The sequence below is a fragment of the Danio rerio genome, chromosome 5 (assembly GCF_052040795.2).
Source record: "Danio rerio strain M-AB ecotype USA chromosome 5, GRCz13ab, whole genome shotgun sequence".
Taxonomy (NCBI): Eukaryota; Metazoa; Chordata; class Actinopteri; order Cypriniformes; family Danionidae; genus Danio; species Danio rerio.
The window spans coordinates 24,669,074-24,688,441 of NC_141025.1; the positions used below are offsets into that span (position 1 = coordinate 24,669,074).

General features: G+C 35.8%; 2 protein-coding genes and 1 long non-coding RNA gene across 8 annotated transcripts in view; 1 reads left to right on the forward strand and 2 right to left on the reverse strand.

The window, feature by feature from the left end:
* Positions 1-210: 210 nt before the first annotated feature.
* Positions 211-11,121, reverse strand: LOC141385805 (uncharacterized). Its single transcript, XR_015491166.1, has 4 exons — positions 10,834-11,121; positions 9,714-9,772; positions 3,711-3,874; positions 211-3,280 (listed from the first exon to the last, which is right to left on the reverse strand). It is a non-coding gene; the product is annotated as an uncharacterized LOC141385805 (long non-coding RNA).
* gja2 (gap junction protein, alpha 2) lies at positions 2,135-9,176 on the forward strand. Of its 2 annotated transcripts, XM_087251602.1 has the most exons (2): positions 2,135-2,296; positions 6,420-9,176. In XM_087251602.1, the coding sequence occupies exon 2, from the start codon at positions 6,437-6,439 to the stop codon at positions 7,496-7,498; it is 1,062 nt and encodes a 353-aa protein (XP_087107728.1). In that variant the 5' UTR covers positions 2,135-2,296; positions 6,420-6,436; the 3' UTR covers positions 7,499-9,176.
* A 2,464-nt stretch (positions 11,122-13,585) lies between the features above and the next one.
* tbc1d8b (TBC1 domain family member 8B) overlaps positions 13,586-19,368 on the reverse strand; it is a 33,516-nt gene continuing 27,733 nt past the window's right edge. For 4 of the 5 annotated variants that reach the window (XM_087252545.1, XM_087252544.1, XM_087252543.1 and 1 more), the window contains 1 exon segment: positions 13,586-16,013. In XM_087252545.1, the coding sequence (XP_087108671.1) occupies positions 15,447-16,013 (567 nt within the window). In that variant the 3' untranslated portion in view covers positions 13,586-15,446. 5 annotated transcript variants of the gene reach the window in all.

Below are 19,368 nucleotides of genomic sequence, written 5' to 3' on the forward strand. Positions count from 1 at the left end.
TACTGGAATTAATACATATATGAAAAATCAGAAAATCTGAAGTGCAAGAGCAATTTATTTATTTAAAAAAATTATAATTATCAAAATGAAAATTTTCTGATATTTTCAGATTTTTATTTCTGAAAATCATCTTTATTTTTTAAGGATGCCATAAAATATTTCAGATTCTCATTTAACATGTGTTATTGATTTTTTTTTATTTTTTTTTTACAATAAAACCAAAATCAAGTGTAGTAGTGCAACAGGAATATGTTTGTTTGATTTCTTTGTAAACCAACAATGCTGTGTGTGTAAACAACTATTTAAAACAGTCATTCTTTAAAACAGTCAAAATATGCAACCTTTTGGTAGAGCAGGCAAGTAAAGGGTTAAGAGAAAAAGCTCATATTGTCCTTATACATTTAGATAATCAGTTCTTGACTTCATTTTTTTAGATCAGGTTTTCAGCCGGCTATATAGGTTAAATATGTATTATGTTCAGCAATTTAGGGTCCACCTACATTTATGTCTACTAATATAAGTTGTACCAATATAATCTTATATAACTAATGCAATGTAATGTTATTTGGGATGGGACGATAACCGTTTTCAAGGTAGGCCTATACCACGGTTTAGAAAAGTCAAGGTTTTAAAATTTCCAAAATTTTCTGCTACCATTCCTAAGGTATGTGTAAGATTTATTTATTTGTTTTTGTTTTTTAGAACAACAGTACCTTCACCAGAAAACATATCCAAGATGCCGTTTTAAATAGTAATAAATCTGTGTTTTTAAAACTGATGAAGACAGCAGAAGTCAATGAATTGTTTACTACTCCAAAATATTGAAAATGTTTCTCAAATGTAATATATTGTGTTTAAAGGGGAAACAAGTTTTTGTTTTTTACCCAGACATTTAAAAATAATATATTTAGAGCAGTAATATCAATACCATCAAACAGTGATAATGTTACGCAAGGATATCATTGCATCAGAATCACACTGGCCCATGCCTAAAAGTTGTTTAAAAAACATTTCAGCCAATATTAAATGCTTTTAATCTATTTTGAAACACTTTTTATAATACAAAATCTATTTATGCACATTAATAGGCTATATTTTTGCAAAAGTATTTTAATTAGTCTATATTAAGTAAAACTAAGGATAGACAATTGGCTACATTCAAATAATAATAGAAATACCAGTTTATGATAAAGCACTGATGTTTTTTAGGCTAAAATGAACTTAAGTAAATAAAGTCGAAAGTCTTGACACTCGCCCACTATAACAGGAATAAGGGTGTTATTGGACTGTTAATTTCATTTGTGTGTCTGTACAGTGCATCGCCTCTAGGCGACGCTACATATCCAAAAAGAGCAGCTCTCCATTCAAATCACAGTGACTTAAGTTTTAAGCAAATTTGCAAGGTCAGTCTCTCTGAGATGGCATTTTGTCTTTTTTATCTGTTCATCAACAAAATAATGACAAAATATATATATATAAGTTTTTGATTATTTTTAGTAGGTAATCTGTTATTACAAGCTATTATTTATTAGTAGAATTTGGACTGACACTGACCTATGTACAAAGGTCACCAGGTTCAGTGTCATAATTGCTTAAAGTGTCTTAAAACAAAAAAACAAAGACGGATCTAAATAGATCCCATGTAAATCCGAATGTGTTAATTCATTTAGCATGATTTGAGTATACATTTTAATCAAATCAGAAAAATAATACAATAAATAAAGTAAAATAAAATGATATGCGTTTTAAACTCTGGTTCTTCAATTACCATCCAGTCCACATTTTACCTGCATGTCTTTAGAGAATGTGAAGCATTTTTTGTCTTTTGAAAGCCATTACAGCCTAGTCAATACAAGCACATCCACACATCCCAGTTCTCCTGTCTACCTTGAGCTCTTCAACTCCCATTTGGTCTCTATTAGCTGTTAAACACACTTAAGCGAAAATAAAAAAAGACAAAATGTGTTTCGGCACTGATTTCTTTCAAAGGCCTGTGAGCTCCGCTATTGGTCCTGACAGCTGTCACTCACCGGAGAGACTCTGAGAAACACGGCAGGTGGTACACTCTTCAAAATTCTCCCTATAGGGATTGTGTTCCCTGCCAAAATTAACCCCAACACAGACACACACACACACACACAGATACAGTGTATTTGTATGGGTCGGTTCTCTTTCTGTCTGAGTCGGTGCTGGAGTACAGAAGAAAGTGTGTGTGAGACAGAAGATGTTTGTTTAGATTTGTAGACGTTTGTCTATTTGTGTCTGTGGAATCTTTCTAATTCTGGACCCTAGCAAGGTGAGTTTCATGCTATAGAATTAAATGACACACACACACACACACACACTCACACAGAGACTGAATGAAGCATCTGCCGGAATGAAAAACTCATTTAACACTCTTTCAGATTTATCTAGGTCTTGTTTTCACTTTTAAAAGTTTTGGTTCCTTTCATTTATTAGCATGAATTGCTCTTTGCCTCATTAACGGTTTAAATAACAGTAAAAGAGGTAAGTTTTACACCCATCACATGTTTTTTTTAAAGTAAAAGGAATCCTATATTTAGTATTATGACTAATGTGATTACTTCATGTATGAGTGTGTGTTTATTTATCTGTGAGTGACTAATCACAGTATGTCCCATAAAGGATGTAAACTGGTTTTGAGACACTTTAGTTTTGATCTTTGGTTTTATGTTTCACAGAATGTGTGTGTATTTCTGTGAAAGCACCAAGCTAAAAAAAGAAAACATTAGCTTTCCATTAACTCACACAAAAATCGGAAAATACTTTAGAATATTTATGATTTACTATACTTTTACTTCTTTTATTTCAGCTCTCTAAAGACAGCTCACAAAATCATGAGAATGAGCACTAATTATTTTATATATTAACTTGTATTAGCATAATTTAAGACACAAATTATTTTAGATATTAGATCTCCATTCAATATTTCTGATACATTATTGTAATATCTTTCTTTTTTTTGTATGCATGGAAAATAAAGCTAACATTTTTTCATATTTGGGTCCTTAGTAAGGCTGTTTTGAGTCCATAGCATTTAAAAGCCCACAATTAAGACACTTTAAAATGAAATTGAAAGAAATCTGTAAACATATAATACAGGAGGGATGGTGTGTTTTAGGGTATCTGTACATAAGTGTGTGTAGGGTCAAGTATGTCCACCTGTTTCAGGTCATGCTCAGGCATGAAGGCATGTCAGTCAAACCTCCGGCCCCACGTGACCAAATATAACAATCCATCCCTCAAACATGACAAAGAACTTTCAACACATACATGCATATATACAGTATGAGTAACTGTAATTCTTTTAAACTTAAAACTTTTACTTTTTTAGGACAAATTCATATAAAATCTTACCCAAAACCACCTTTGGGGATGACCTTGTGTAAAAAATGGCATAAAAATAAGACACAAATTAGTTTACTGGAAACATTAAGCAAGTTTTCTTTCTTTTACAATGGATTGTCTGATTTTAGAGGCTATCTAATTTATTTATACACTGGTGTGTTAGTATTACAATTATTTACAACACCTTATCCATACTGTAATGCTTATTTAAATCTTAAATGACACATTTTTATGGGGGATGGGGGGAGGGGGGGCATTGCATAATCAGATATTAAATGATAATTAGCTTGAACTGATTATGCAATTATATAAGCAGAACTAGTGAAGGTACACAGAAATACAACCTTTCAGGGTTATAGGGCAGGAGTCTATCCCAGATTCCTTAGACAGAGGGAGGCGGGGGAAACACTCTGGAGAGATGACAAGTCCATCACAGAGCTTTCACACATCTATAGACAATTCTGAGACTCCAAATTATTTCAACTGTAAGGGGAATCCAGACGACCTGCACTGACACAAGGGAAAACATGCAATCTGGCCTTGGTTTAGGGCTTGACCTTACTACCTTCTTAGCGTGAGGTAACTAATCACTGGCCCACTATAGAAGCTTTTGTACCATGTAGTTCTACAAATTTAGTTATAGGATCTAATCAGTAGACTGGTCCTCCTTTATGTTTTGCAACAACTAGAATGTTGCGGTGGTGTTTTAATTGGTTTATGCCAATATTCTATAGTTCATGATAATGAACCTTCATATTGAATTTTGATATCATGAGCACTCCATAATATAGTGAATATTTATTTATTCTTTAGACTTTCAGAGTGCTTGTTAGGAATATTGACATTGCATTTGCTGGTGTCTATAATAGTGCCAAATTCTTGAAGATAAAATTGGTTAGTTTAAAAGTTTAAAACATGAACGTTTTTACAGAGCTACGTCATGCTAAAATATTGACTGAATGGTCTGAGCAAAAAAGCTTCAATAATTTAACTAAATTCATGATATAAACTATAAAGGCTTTTATTAATCTTAGGTGATGTTCATACCTAATTACGTGTTAAAATCCTATTTGTGACAGCGCCAACAGAATAGTGGTTAAGTGCCTTGACATTTAGCACTAAAGTTCTCACGGTGACCGGAGTTCGATTTGCCAATCTTTCTTCTCTGTGTGCGCTGCATGATTTCCTCTCAGTACTATCCAACATTCTAGACCAGAGGTCACCAACCTTTTTGAAACTGAGAGCTACTTCTTGGGTACTGATTAATGTGAAGGGCTACCGGTTTGATAAACACTTCTTTAATTACAAATGTTCTCAATTCACTTTTAATGATATGTTATTATTAATAATTTATGGCATCAATCTATGTGAAGACACCGATCATGTTAATGATTTCTCACAAAAGTTCTCAGCTATGATTTAACAAGGTAGGAAAATATCAATATGCAACACTTCATTTGTCTGAAATAAGTTTTAAAGTTTTTTTTATATATAACTTAATGTCATTTTCAATTTTTCACCAATGCAAGTGTGAATTAAAAAGAATAGCTCAAAAACTGGTCCGAGGTGCTATGGTGAGCTATTTTTAGAACAGGCCCACGGGTAACTCGTGATCCTTGTGGGCTACTTGGTGCCACGGGCATCATGTTGGTGACCCTTGTTCTAAACATTAACGGTTAAAAACCCCTAAAAAATAAATCTTACAAAATCCTAGATGTAGTCTAATCACAAGTTGTAATTGTTTTGTTAAATAGAGTTAATAACTAATAAAATTCCGTTGTATTTTAACTAAAATTAAAAAAAGTAACTGCAACAAATATGACTTTTCTTACAGTTGATTTTAAAGGATTAACTAATGTTTACCAACAAGATTTTGTTGTAAAGTGTTACCTTTTGTACTTAAAAACCTGTTGAAATTAAATTTGATTGAAACCTTAACTTATGTACAGTTGAAGACAGAATTATTAGCCCCCTTTGATTTTTTTTTTCTTTTTAAAATATTTCCCAAATGATGTTTAACAGAGCAAGGGCATTTTCACAGTATGTCTGACAATATGTTTTCTTCTGGAGAAAGTCTTATTTGTTTTATTTTATTAGCTGTAAAGTAGTGTCTTGAAAAATATCTAGTCAAATATTATTTACTGTCATCATGGCAAAGATGAAATAAATCCACTGTTAGAGACGAGTTTTGAAAACTATTATGTTTAAAAATCTGTTGAAAAAAATCTTCTCTTTGTTAAACAGAAATTGGGGAAAAAATAAACAAGCAGCCTAATAAATCAGGGGGGCTAATAATTCTGACTTTAACTGTATATACAATAAAGTGATACACTATCTATTGCACGGGTGCCTGAACTTTTTCATATGAAGGGCCAAAAACCAAATATCATTGATAGCCATGGGCCGAAGATAAATATACCTATTTTACCTACCTAACTATTTCAAATTGAAGTTGTTATTCATATTGTTTTTTCATCATTTTAAAAAATAAATAGAAAACATTAATTTGAATTGCATTGACTAAAGCAGTTTATCTTTTTAAATTATAGCTTATTCCAATAAAAACATGAACAATCACATCTATAACACAGTGGAGTTCAATGCTGAATACACTAGTCAAGCAGAATCTGCCTGCCTAATTTACACCATTTAAATAGAAATTTCAGATTGGGCATCTTTGGTCTATGGTAATAGTCGCAGCAAGAAAATTTGATAGTCATAAGCCCAATTTTATGTATGGACGTATATCACTGGTAGTTCCTATTGTGCTGGGTTTAAGCTTGATCCGAAGTAGGTACTATTTCTGTTTCTGCAAAATATGTACTTGTGAACATGCCAAAATGCATACCCTTCAACCAATAGTTCTATGAATACATTGGTGTGAAAGGCACTTATATCACGTTTCAATTAACTTGCGCAGCTTCCTCTGCCTTTTCCCCTTCTTTATAGTTCTCTAGAAATTGTAACTGAAAGCAGATGATTCATTAAAAATGCTTAAATTCAGTTGAGCCAGAAATGTACGCAATACTGATTTCTGCATGTATCTGCAGGTGGATGCACTGCAGCGATGGGAGACTTTAGCTCTCTTGGGAAGCTTTTAGAAAGCGCCCAGGAACATTCTACAGTGGTGGGCAAAGTCTGGCTCACCGTCCTATTCATCTTCCGTATCTTGGTGCTCAGTGCTGCCGCAGAGAAGGTTTGGGGTGACGAGCAGTCTGGCTTCACCTGTGACACCAAACAACCTGGTTGTCAGAATGTGTGTTACGATGTAACCTTCCCCATCTCTCACATCCGATTCTGGGTGCTCCAGATCATCTTCGTCTCAACCCCAACACTGATCTATCTGGGCCATATCCTCCACCTGGTGCGCATGGAGCAAAAACTAAAAAGCAATGAAACAAGCGGAGCAGACAAACAAGCACTTCTGGGCCACAAACCAAAAGGTCCCATACGTGATGAACAGGGGAAGATCTGTCTGAAGGGAGTCTTGCTGCGCACGTATGTCTTCAACATCATCTTCAAAACACTGTTTGAGGTGGGCTTCATTGTGGCACAGTATTTCCTCTATGGATTTGAGCTCAAGCCTCTGTACACCTGCAGCAGGTGGCCTTGCCCAAACACTGTCAACTGCTACATCTCGAGACCGACAGAAAAAACCATCTTCATTATTTTCATGCTGGCCGTAGCCTGTGTCTCTCTGCTGCTCAACCTGGTGGAGATGTATCACCTGGGCTTTACCAAGTGCAGACAGGGTCTCCGTTACCGGCGTGCTCACTCAGTCTGCGACACTGAGTCTAAAGTGCCTAGTGAGGACGTTGTTGTTCCTTTTGTGCAAAATTACCCTTATTTTCCTGCTCACGCACCTCCTCCGGCTTCCTTTCCCACAGAGCCGCACTTCAACCTCTCAGAACCTGATGGGACCTTTCCGGTTCATAACAGCCGCTCTGTTTACAAGCAAAACCGAGAGAACATGGCTGTAGAGCGCAACGGCAAACCTGACACTGCTGATGTTAAGATCAGCAAAACAGTGAGCTCTGTACCCGGATCACCATCAAGCCAGCAGCGCAGGCCCAGCCATTCGAGTCGCTATAGCAGCAACAAGACCAGGATGGATGACCTCAAAATCTGAGCAGAAGGAAACGAGAGAGTCTTGACTCCATTACTGAATGTGGGATCTCCCGTTCTGAACAACTAAAGAGAGTCCCTCTCCCGCTCACAGGCAACATGCGAACGATGAGGTTCATTTATCGAGGTGTCATTTAGAGTGACATCAGAATCAGGGAGTTTGAATGTGAACTGATGTGAAGCTTTACTTGAATTCATTTTGTGGGAATATTGCAATCACATGATCAAGTATTGAACAGATCGATGACTGAGTCATAGACTGAATCATGTGGGAGCCCTTTTTCTCCAAATTACATATTGGAAATATATTTATGGTATTGAGTTATCATATACTAGGCCATAATTAAGACATAAAGAGTAAAATTCTGATAACGGCCATCCAAGACAAAGAAAGAAAGTCAAAATCTTGTAAATAAATAAATTAAGAAGTATATCCTGTGCTCAGCATAATTGAGTACACCCCATTTTGAAAATGAATATTTGTATCCATTTTTCAGTGAAAATAGGCAATGTATTGTGGTGCATTTAAACAAAACAAATTTATTAAACAGATATATTTATTCAAATAATATTTTAGTCAAAACATATTTACAAATTGAAAGATAATACAATTAAATTTAAGCAAAATATTGCAAAAATAAATTACAACCTACAAAATATTTTTGCTTCTCTTGATTTTTCCCGTTTTTTTTTATTTGTATTTAATATTTTTTTATAACATATATTTGGGTGTACTAGTTTTTGGACTATTACCATAAGTTATTTTGTAAGATAAGCTCCAGATTTAGCTTCAGTACTGACAAATCTAATGTATATGCACAAATATAATTGTATAGCTTCCTATTAAAAATATGAATAAAAAAAAGAGATTAATGAGGGGTGTACTTATTTATGCTGAGCATTGTAAGAATTTATACAAGTTTTTTTTAAATTAGATTTTTCACTTACAATTTTGACTTTTCCATCGTAAATTGCACTTTTTGAGTCATAACTTAAAATTCATGACATAATTATAAATGTATTTAATAGTTTAATAGAATAAGTATGCAATAGCAAATACGAAGAAACAGAAAGGTGGAGGAAATAAAAATTCTGTATGTCTTATCTATGCTTAATATGTCGAAAACGACAGTTCTTGCCTTGTCACTTTTATGTTAGGAACTGCATAATTAAATGAAACCATATTTTCAGTTCAAAAGTAGCTTGCAGTGGTGGATAAAGAAAAACTGAAGAATTTTTAACATTTAGAGGGATAATTCTTATTCTGATTATTCTGGAGGACTTGCTTTTCAATTACCAACAATAAAACACTTAAGAGATTTACGGGTATAATGTTTAAATTTAGTATTTTTTTGTTTGTATTGCGTTTTTGAAAGAGGGGGCTGACTGTAGAGGAAAACTGATGTATTTATATTCTATCAGTGGCAAAGCTGATCATATTTTACAAGTCAACAACATACAACCATTACATCATCTTGTCTACAGTCCTGATGACCTCTGCCAGGTGTTCACAGTGTGTGTGTCTATAACCTGCAGAAATCTTTTCAGCCAGAGAACCAGCACTGTATGAATGTAACGTCCACACATTCTCAGCATGTAAACATGATTGATATCAAGCAAAGTTGCTATGTGTGTGTTCACGTCTTAAATAAACACTGAAGACTATTCTTAGAGAGATGAAATGAGTGCCCAGAGACACCCTGTATGTGTGTGTGTGTCCGGTTTGAAACCTGACACAGGTCTGGCAGACAGACGGGAAGGAGCTCTGATTGGCTAAATATGCTCTATTAGGCAAGAGTACAGCCTGGCTTAAGAAGTTGCCAAGAGCATCTCAGCAGATCCAAAAATTTACAGTGACACTAAACAGTTAGGGATTGTAAACATCCGTATAGCTGTGCTTCTTTTGAACAGCCTTCCTGTCTACAGTCCATCAAGCACAGCATCAGCCTGACCAAAACGAGCCCCAGAAGTTACTAATAGGCGGAAAATGCAACACTCATGCATGCACTGCATAGTTATGTTAGCATTTTGCTAGGCTGAGAACTGGATACACACAGTAAGGACAATATATATATGCACATATTCACACATGATGTTAGGTAAAATTAAATTAATGTTTTTTTTTTAAATAAATGGAATATATATCAAGGATAAGACAATTTTAGTACAAAACATTGTAGTTAACTAAAAGAGAACCTACTTTTAGCTGGGAAGCTTACCTTGTGTTGGAAAATCTGTCATTTTGGTAAGCTCCATCTCCATGACCGGAGACCTTCCTCTAGAGAGAGACATAACATCTGCGTCAAGTCCACATGAATGAAAGTTCAGCCAATTTATGTTTTCTAAATCAAGTTCTCTTTTCGCTGTCAGCGCATATATAATTTCTTTGTTAATTGTAGCAATATTATATAAACGTGGTCACAGAAATAACCTGGAATCCTAATAGAAACGTATACAGTGGACTGTGTAATGTGGACTTAAATCCACCCACTACTTAGCGTACACTAACTTTGGGAGCTACTAATCAACAGTACTCTGAAATATTTACTGGAGCAGTGCAATTAATGTAAACCTACAATTCGTCATTAATATTTTAACCCTTTATTTTTCGTTTCTAAAAGAAGTCAATATATAATCAACAGTTTATATGAGCAATATTGCACTGCTACGAGTGTGATATTGCATTTATACAAAAGTGTATAAAAAAGAAAATCAAACACAAAGAGTTTAAAAAACCTTTTGTTTGAGGAACTACTTTCTTCCACCACTCATTCACATCTGTAGCTGACGGCAGAACAGCAGAAACCGTTGCCAGTTTACACACATCACTTTAAGCTATCATTTAAATGATTCTCTAGCGTAATGACTAAAGTGATGACAAAACAGGTGATTTTGCTGACATTTTAAAATTGTAAGGCTGAACGGCATAAAATGCCATCAGTCTACAGAGATTTCCCAGTATTCCTACTGTTGCAATCGGGATTTCACAATAATTAACCCAGAAAAAGTCAGAGCAAAGCAAACACTTCCAGTTATAGCCTACATGCAAAGTCATGATAATTATTTACCCAAATATGAATAAAAGAGACGATTATTGATTATCATTTGAATTAATTCACACGAAATAAAGTGAAACAAGATTATAAAACTCCAGCGCATTAAACACACGCGTCTTTAATTTACCGCGAAACACCGAGTAGACGCGCACCTCAATTTAAAGCACAGATAGCGTGACCGTCTCTTTCTGAACCGCAGATGGCGTGACCGCAGTCAGTTTCTGTGGTGTAAATACAGCACTACACAATACAAAAAGTGAGCTCGACTCAGAATGTCACTTACCTGATTTATAATGAATTGTTCAGCTGTAGTTACTCAGAGAAATTGCTGTTTTTCTTCCATAAGGACTTATTATGCGGTCTCTCGCCATCTTGTGGCGGAACGTCGACTGTCACTTTCTTTGGTCTGCTCAAACAGATGCACTGAAAAAATAGGCACTATTCTTACAAACAAACTGCATAGTTGCAACCTAAACAACTTTATTCTCGAATAAAAAGCCTCAAAATTACATTATGTTGTACAACAGAACTGTGTCCTCTGCTTTTGCTTGTCTCTGCATGTGGGCAGAGTAATGCACAAGGGTAAAGAGGCAGTACGACTGTTATTTGCAAAATATCGCACGACTATTCGCCAATCAGATTCATGAGCCAGACAGAACTGTTGTATAAATTTTTATATAAATTGTATAAATATTGTATTGTATAAATGTTTATAGTTTGCTTTACATGTGCAATTCCTTTTTAATGGGCTTTTTTTTGGTATACATGATAGGCTACCATTGTTAGTAAGTTTTAAATAGATTAAGTTGTAGCTTGCATAAAGTGTTTAGAAATAAAACAAAGATAATAAAAAAATTATCATTATTGATATATTCAGCAATCTTCAATAAGTTATTAATAAAGCTGGAACACTTTAACAAAACATGAATATTTTCATATATTGCAAGCTTATAGAATAAAAAACCAAATGCTATACTGTGATTAAACGTGGACAAATATGTTTAAAAACTATACGTTTCATATATTTCACTTGTGATTTTAACATTTTTGCCAGTTTTCTTTCGTGGTCTCTTAATTTTCAAGAACAGATACTGTCAATCCTTTACCTGAACAAGCTAATTAAAAAGCTTGACACTTCACAACACAAGATCCAAATTGCATAGGTGTCAAAGTCAACTCATAGAGGGCCGCAGCTCTGCACAGTTTTGCTCCAACCCTAATCAAACACAGCTGATCCAACTAATCAAGGTGTTCAGACTATTTTGAACTCTTTAATTATATGAATCAGCTGTTTGTTTAGGATTGGAGTAAAGCAGTGCAGAGCTGCGGCCCTCCAGGAGTTGACTTTGAAAATCCGTACCCTCATAAAACAATAAACAGTCAGAAGACTCCCTTTTTTTTTAAAAAAAAATCTGCATGTCTCATAAAAGGTACTGCTGCAGTGGCAAGGGCCAGAGGACATAAATGACAAGCTGTGCCACAACATGACCTTCATGAAGCATGTAACCTTCTAATGTCTTTCATAAAACGCAGACAAGCAGATCTCAGCAGGGACCCGTCTGTACTCCTGCATACTTATAGAAGAGCGTCTGCACCTGCAGCTCAGATCAATCCCTCTATCGACAGCACAGAGGATATCCCGTGTCTCACTCCACCTGTTCTAAAGGATCAACTTTCTCTACCAACACTGATGTTTCTCCTAGAACAGGATGAGACATTACAGAGAATGATTCTTTGTATTTTGTAGTACATTTTATTTTATCATTAAACTTCCATAAATATGACAATTTATGAAGCACAAACAGATTATAAAACAGATATCTCTTTTAGACAAAAACAGAAATAAAAAATTAAGTAATTTTTTTTTAAATGAGATTTTCACTCACAATTTTGACTTTTCCATCGTAATTTGCACTTTTTATGTCATAACTTAAACTTCATGACATAACTGTAAATGTATTTAACATTTTATGTAATAAGTATGCCATAACAAGGCCATAACCACTGCTTGGCGTGAACAATTAGTTTTTAAGGTATGAAGAAATAGAAAGGTGGAGGAAATGTTAATTCTGTATGTCTTATCTAAACTTAATATGTCGAAAACGTCAGTTCTTGCCTTTTTTGTTAGGAATTGCATAATTAATGCAACCATATTTTCATTTCAAAAGTAGTTTGCAGTGGTGGATAAAAAAAATTGAGGAATTTTATAATATTTACAGGGACAATTCTGGCATTTCTGATTATTCTGAAGGACTTGCTTTTCAATTACCAACATTAAAACACAGACAGTCCCGTGTCTCACTCAACCTGTCCTGGAGGATCAACTTTCTCTACCAACACTGATGTTTCTCCTAGAACAAGATATAAGAGACATTACAGAGAACGAGTATTTGTATCTTACAGAACATTTTATTTTATCATTAAACTTCTATAATGGGACAATTTATGAAGCACAAACAGATTATAACAAAGATAAATCTTTTAGACAAAAACAAAAATAAGCCAAAAGTTTTTTTTAAATGAGATTTTTCACTCACAATTTTGACTTTTCCATCGTAATTTGCACTTTTTATATCATAACTTAAACTTCATGACATAACTGTGAATTTATTTAACATTTTATGTAATAATTATGCCATAGCTAGACCACAGCCACTATTTCGGGCGAACAATTAGGTTTTTTTAAGGCATAAAGAAACAGAAAGGTGGAGGAAATGATAATTATGCATGTCTTATATGTCAAAAACGACAATTCTTGCCTTGTCACTTTTTTTGTTGGGGATTGCATAATTAATGCAACCATATTTTCATTTCAAATGTAGTTTGCAGTGGTGGATGCAGAAAAATTGAGGAATTTCTAACATTTAGAGGGACAATTCTGGCATTTCTGATTATTCTGAAGGACTTGCTTTTCAATTACCAACAATAAAACACAGACAGACCCGTGTCTCACTCAACCTGTCCTGGAGGATCAACTTTCTCTACCCATACTGATGTTTCTCCTAGAACAAGATAAGAAACATTACAGAGAATGATTGTTTGTATCTTTCCGTATACATTTTATTTTATCATTAAACTTCCATAAATGTGACAATTTATGAGGCACAAACAGATTATAACAAAGATAAATCCTTTAGACAAAAACAGAAATAAAAAAATTAAGTAAAAAAATGACCACATTATTACCCTCCAGCACATGTAATACAACAAATACAGCAAGAGAGCGACTCCGAGAAGATGGAACACATAATAATAATAATAATAATTAAATTTTCAATGCAATTCCTTCAGCAAAGTGTTTTTGTTTTCTCTCCCCCTCTCTCTATTTCTTGTGCAAGAATGCAAAACCATAACAGAATCTTTCTGCTCAGTCAAATTAACGGAAAAATACTCACTACTCTGAGGTGCCTTTAGCTTTAAAGGAACACAATTACTGCATTACGCAAATAACAAAAACAGTTTCGCTGGTGTAGAGCTGACGCAGCGGCACACAGAATAACCACAAAACAAAAACATACATTCCTGCATTCATCGAGCTCTCAACACTTAACAAGAGTCAAACAGAAGAACGATTCTGCATATTCATTGGTCTGTTTAAAGCATAGGTCTTGATTCCTGGAGGGCCGCAGCTCTGCACAGTTTTGCTCCAACCCTAATCAAACACAGCTGATTTAACTAATCAAGGTGTTCAAGACTAATAGAGACTATTAAGCAGGTGTGAGTTGGAGGTGATGGGAGCTAATATATGCAGAGCTGCGGCCCTCGAGGAATTGAGTTTGAGACCATCGGTTTAAAACATTATACAATGTCTCTTACGATTGGTGATTCGTCACTTAATGTTTCCTACTGATTACATGAACTGACTTTGCATATAATTTACAGCACAATAGTTAACATTATTTTCTTGCTAAAGCATTTCAGCATGTTCCGTATGATATTTCTTTGTAAAATTATGCCAGAAAACATCTTGTTCTGCGACAAAACTCAAACAAATTGATAAACTCATTTCCAAAGTAACTGAAATAAATGCTTAGTGTTATCAATAAGAGGAAAAATGTTAAATGGAAGCACTTGTGATATTCGTACTGAAGACCTGAATCAAAAACTAATAAGGCATAAAGCACAGATTCCGGTTTGTAGACACAAACACATTCAGTAAATCAGAATTGAACAGATATCATCTGGAATCCTAACACAGACCTTCAATACGGTGGAATGTGAAATGATTTGGACTAAACTCCGCCTCCTGATTAGCATAATGCCAGTCTGGGCGTTTCTAATCAAGCTTCTACAGAAACGACAGCAAGTTTCATTTCCAAGATCACTGGAGCAGCATAAATAATGTAAGGCGACGGATGTGTAATTAGTCGTGATGAATTCTAAAACGCTAGAGTTTTTAGCAGATCAACAGCATAGCTTTTTGATTTCCCTTGGATTCATCCTTTCTTTTGTGGTCCTACATGTGCTTGTGTGTATTAGGGCAGGCGGGGAATGAGCGATTACTGAATAGCTAAAGTAGGCCTTCCTCCCAAATCACACGTGTTAGCATTCATAATAATACACTATGTTCAGTGTGTGTGTGTGTGTGTGTGTGTGTGTGTGTGTGTGTGTGTGTGTAATTCCCTCATAACAATAGAAGCACAATATCTCACACCAATCATCTATATTACACAAATAACATCTAACACGAATCATTTATGTTACATAAAAATACTCTCGCTCATTTTTGACCTCACTTCTTACCTTTTCAGTGCCAGCGTCTGTAAAGAAATAGAATGATTGGTAGCGACACAAGTGTTTCACACACACTGACCTTTAGTAGTTGCACAAACAAAGAAAGAGAGTGTTTATGGCTTTTAGGGCAGTGTTTTGCTGTGATTGCTCTGAAAGTGTGCATTAGTGTGCGTCTTTGAGCTGGTTTTTGCGTGCGCGAGTGATCAAAGTGTCCGTGTTAACGACCCGTTCAAAGAAGCGAACGACAGATGGTTCATTCAGGAGAGAAGCCAAAATCTGCTCGAAGGAGAAACTCCAGTCTCCGTCTCTGACCGTGCAGGGCGAGCTGGGGGTGTCTGTTGGCGTGTCCAGCACTGGGCTGCTGGTTTCAGTGGGACTGCTGGTGGGTGTGGAAGGGTGCGAGGTTGAGTTCGGGGTGATGTCAGAGTGAGATGGAGCAGTTTCGTGTTGACTGACAGGAGACTCGGGTTGGTCGTGGGTGCTTCGACTCTCAGCGGGGGTCTCGGATTCAGGGCTGGTGGGTTTTGTTGGGGAGGATTCTGGCTGAGATGTGCTGGTGGGTGTAGTTTGGGGTGTTTTCTGCGGGCTGCTGTCTTGTAGTTTCCGTCCCACTTCCTCCATGCGCAACAGAAGACTGGTCACTCGTGCCACAGCGCGGTACAGGCTCTCCTCCTCCTCATCGCCGTGGAAAACGCTGTACAGAGTCTTGGTCAAACTAATGAACTGCACCTGCAACACACAGTCCATTTCAGTCATCTGATCTGGCTGACTGATAACTATGACAAATCAGTGCAGATATGACCATAATGAAGTGTTTTAGGGTGCTTTCACACCTGTAGATTTATTGTTTGTTTCGAAACTGGGATTCTAATTGTTATAATGTTTATTTTAGTTCATGGTTTAATTTATGACGATAAGCAATAAGACATTATAAATGAAAAGATGATCTTTAACTTTGACACTTACAGACATTGGCACACAATATAAATCAGAGAGGTCACAACTTTCTCATACTTTCATCAGACTTTCTTCCGACTTTTAGTTGTCAAGCTTTGTAAAAATCTATTGAATCAATCAATCTATTAAAAAAAAAAACATTTGCTAGAATCAATGTTGATCTTTCTTTCAAGGTGTCAGTGTAGAAATGAACAAAACAATAGGCCTATTACAAAATATTATAAGACTAAAATATGGATTATAAGATGGTAATTTTGGTGAATTTTTTTAATGAATAAATAAACAGCACTCACTTTCACTTTCGCACATTTACCGCTAGGAATGACATCTTGCCCTTCTCATAATTCTCTCTTCACATAGCCATGTATTTGGCTATTATATAACCATGATACAGTGTGATATAGCCTGGTCCATTAGTTCATTGGATCGTATTGCTGTCTCACTACAATCTATCCACTCCAGAGTTCACTTCCATCAAGTCGATTGAATTGATCATTCAGCCGATCTTGGACCGATTGATTTGGTGCAGATCCGAGCACGATTGCTGGATTCACATCTGCTAAATGAAACGCGCTAACTAGGCAAACGAGACCGGTTCCGAAACAGATGTCTAGGTGTGAAAGCACTCTTAAGGTGCATTCACACGTGAAATCCATGCGTTTTGGTATAATGTAACAAAGTATAAATATATTTGGTTCACTTTATCATAACACACATTCTTGACTAAATCTGAAATTGGTTCCAGTTCGATTGTTCCTTTTTGAAGTTACTTTTATAGTTATGGATTTACTCGTTTTCCTACCTGATTTTTCAGTGGGTTGCCATCGCAAAATGAACCTGGTATATGCCGAATGGCATATGCCGTTTAACATATACCATTTTTCCTAGCACTGGGATATTTATTTTATCATATTATTAAATGTTTTTATTTATTTTATTTTAATTATTATTTTTTAGGGTTTTTTCACCTTTATTTGGAAATGACAGTAGAGGTTGCAGCCAGGAAAGTATTGGGAGCAGAGAGAAGAGAAGGGTCATCAAAGGACCTCAAGCCAGGAATCGAACTCGGGTCGTCGTGAGCACCATGGTGCTATATGTCGACGCACTTAACCACTAGGCTACTGGTGCTGACGGGATATTTATTTTATGAACTATATTATTTAAATAGAGTATTGTCCTGTGTGTATAAACAAATCATTAAGAGGAAGCCCCCAGTCTATGTACAGACACATAAACAATAGTTCTAAAGAAAAACTTTGGAAAAACCTGGCAAAACTTTGGATTTTTTTTGAAGTAGAGTCGGCTAACCTCTGGTGACATAACAAAACATAATAATAAATTAGATGTAAATGTTTTGCAACATGTCACAATTTGCTATTTATTTGCAGAATCTGTTTTTACAAATGTTGTTAGACAAATGACAGCATTTTCTATTCCAGTTGTTTTAGTACAGAGACCTGGAAGGGATGTGATGGTGAGTAAAAAAATGAGTGGAAGAAAAAAAACGGAGTGATAGGAAAATATATATTTTTGGAAGTTTTTAAGTTTCCTCACGAAGATATTTTGCCTTCCCTAGCAAAACTGTTGCTCAAAAACACTTCCTGTTCACTTAATACACGTCAACCCTCCCGTTTTTGCTGGGATTCTCCCGTATTTTATCATTCTATCCTTCTGTCATCATATCATTAAGTATTTTCCCATATTTTTAATCTTGAAAGCACATTAAAATAATAGAAAAATGTCTGCATTCAAATCAGCTTCTGTACAGATTCAGCTTCCGTACATGCCATTTGAAGTAACACCTCGGTTCCCAAACAAGTGAAGAGCAGCAAATAAATCTCTCGTTTTGTTTTGGTTGAAAACAGTGGTGTCACTGTAAGAATGCACAGATCTATAATGAAAGCATTTGATTACTTCAGTAACTCATTCATTCATTCATTTTCTTGTCGGCTTAGTCCCTTTATTAATCCGGGGTCGCCACAGCGGAATGAACCGCTAACTTTTCCAGCCAGTTTTTACGCAGCGGATGCCCTTCCAGCCGCAACCCATCTCTGGGAAACACACACACACACACATTCACACACACACACACATACACTATGGACCATTTAGCCTACTCAATTCACCTAAATCACATGTCTTTGGACTGTGGGGGAAACCGGAGCACCTGGAGGCAGGGAGAACATGCAAACTCCACACAGAAACGCCAACTGAGCCAAGGTTTGAACCAACGACCTTCTTGCTGTGAGGCGACAGCACTACCTACTGCGCCACTGCCTCGCCTCTACTTCAGTAACTGTTTGTGCTAATTTAAAAGAAATTAGTTGTGTTTACAATCAAGCAGGAAGGACAGACATGTTTACATATTATTAAGTGCATTTGTCTTTTTAAACACAACCCCGAAACCCAAAGTTTTCTGCACTTTCGCTCCTTTTTAAATGTCATGTACATAAGCTGATCTTGAATCAGTTTATCAGAGAGAGTGCGTCCGTCAGTCAGCACTTTAACATGCATTTGCTGATTTAGATGTTACATACGAAGGGCACTGATTGACGCACAGCCTTAATGGAAATGGAGTGAATGCAGACATTTTTATAGTATTTTAATGTGCTTTCAAGATTGAAAAAATGGGAGAAATACGGAACCAAAAACTTAATGATAGGATGACAGCGAGAAAGCATGGTAAAATACGGGAGAATCCCGACAAAAACAGCAGGGTTGACATGCATGAAGTGAACAGGAAATGTTTGTCAAACAACAGATTTGCGGTTTTGCAGTTTTTCTTCCACCGATTTATTTCCCCACCATCACGCACCTTTCGGTTCTCTATAGTTTTAGCCATATTTGTCACAATAACATGAAATTTTATGAAATATTCAAACCTGACGTGGTGAAAATGTGACCGCGATCCACGATTGACCGTGACACATTGAGGTCGGGAGTGGGACATTTCATTGGTGAATTTCCCACCTCCGACTGTGTCTGGAATGCTGCTCATGCAGAGGAATTAATAACGCAACACGCAGAGCTCAGAACTTTTTACAAGAAAAAAGCACCTGTTACTTGTTTTTGTCAAACGAAAATTGTCATGCCATATTTACTACTGTAAACAGAAGCTCTTCTGATT

Bases quoted from the DNA above. Each gene is read 5' to 3' on its own strand.
- gja2 (XM_087251602.1), top strand. From the start codon at position 6,437: ATGGGAGACTTTAGCTCTCTTGGGAAGCTTTTAGAAAGCGCCCAGGAA.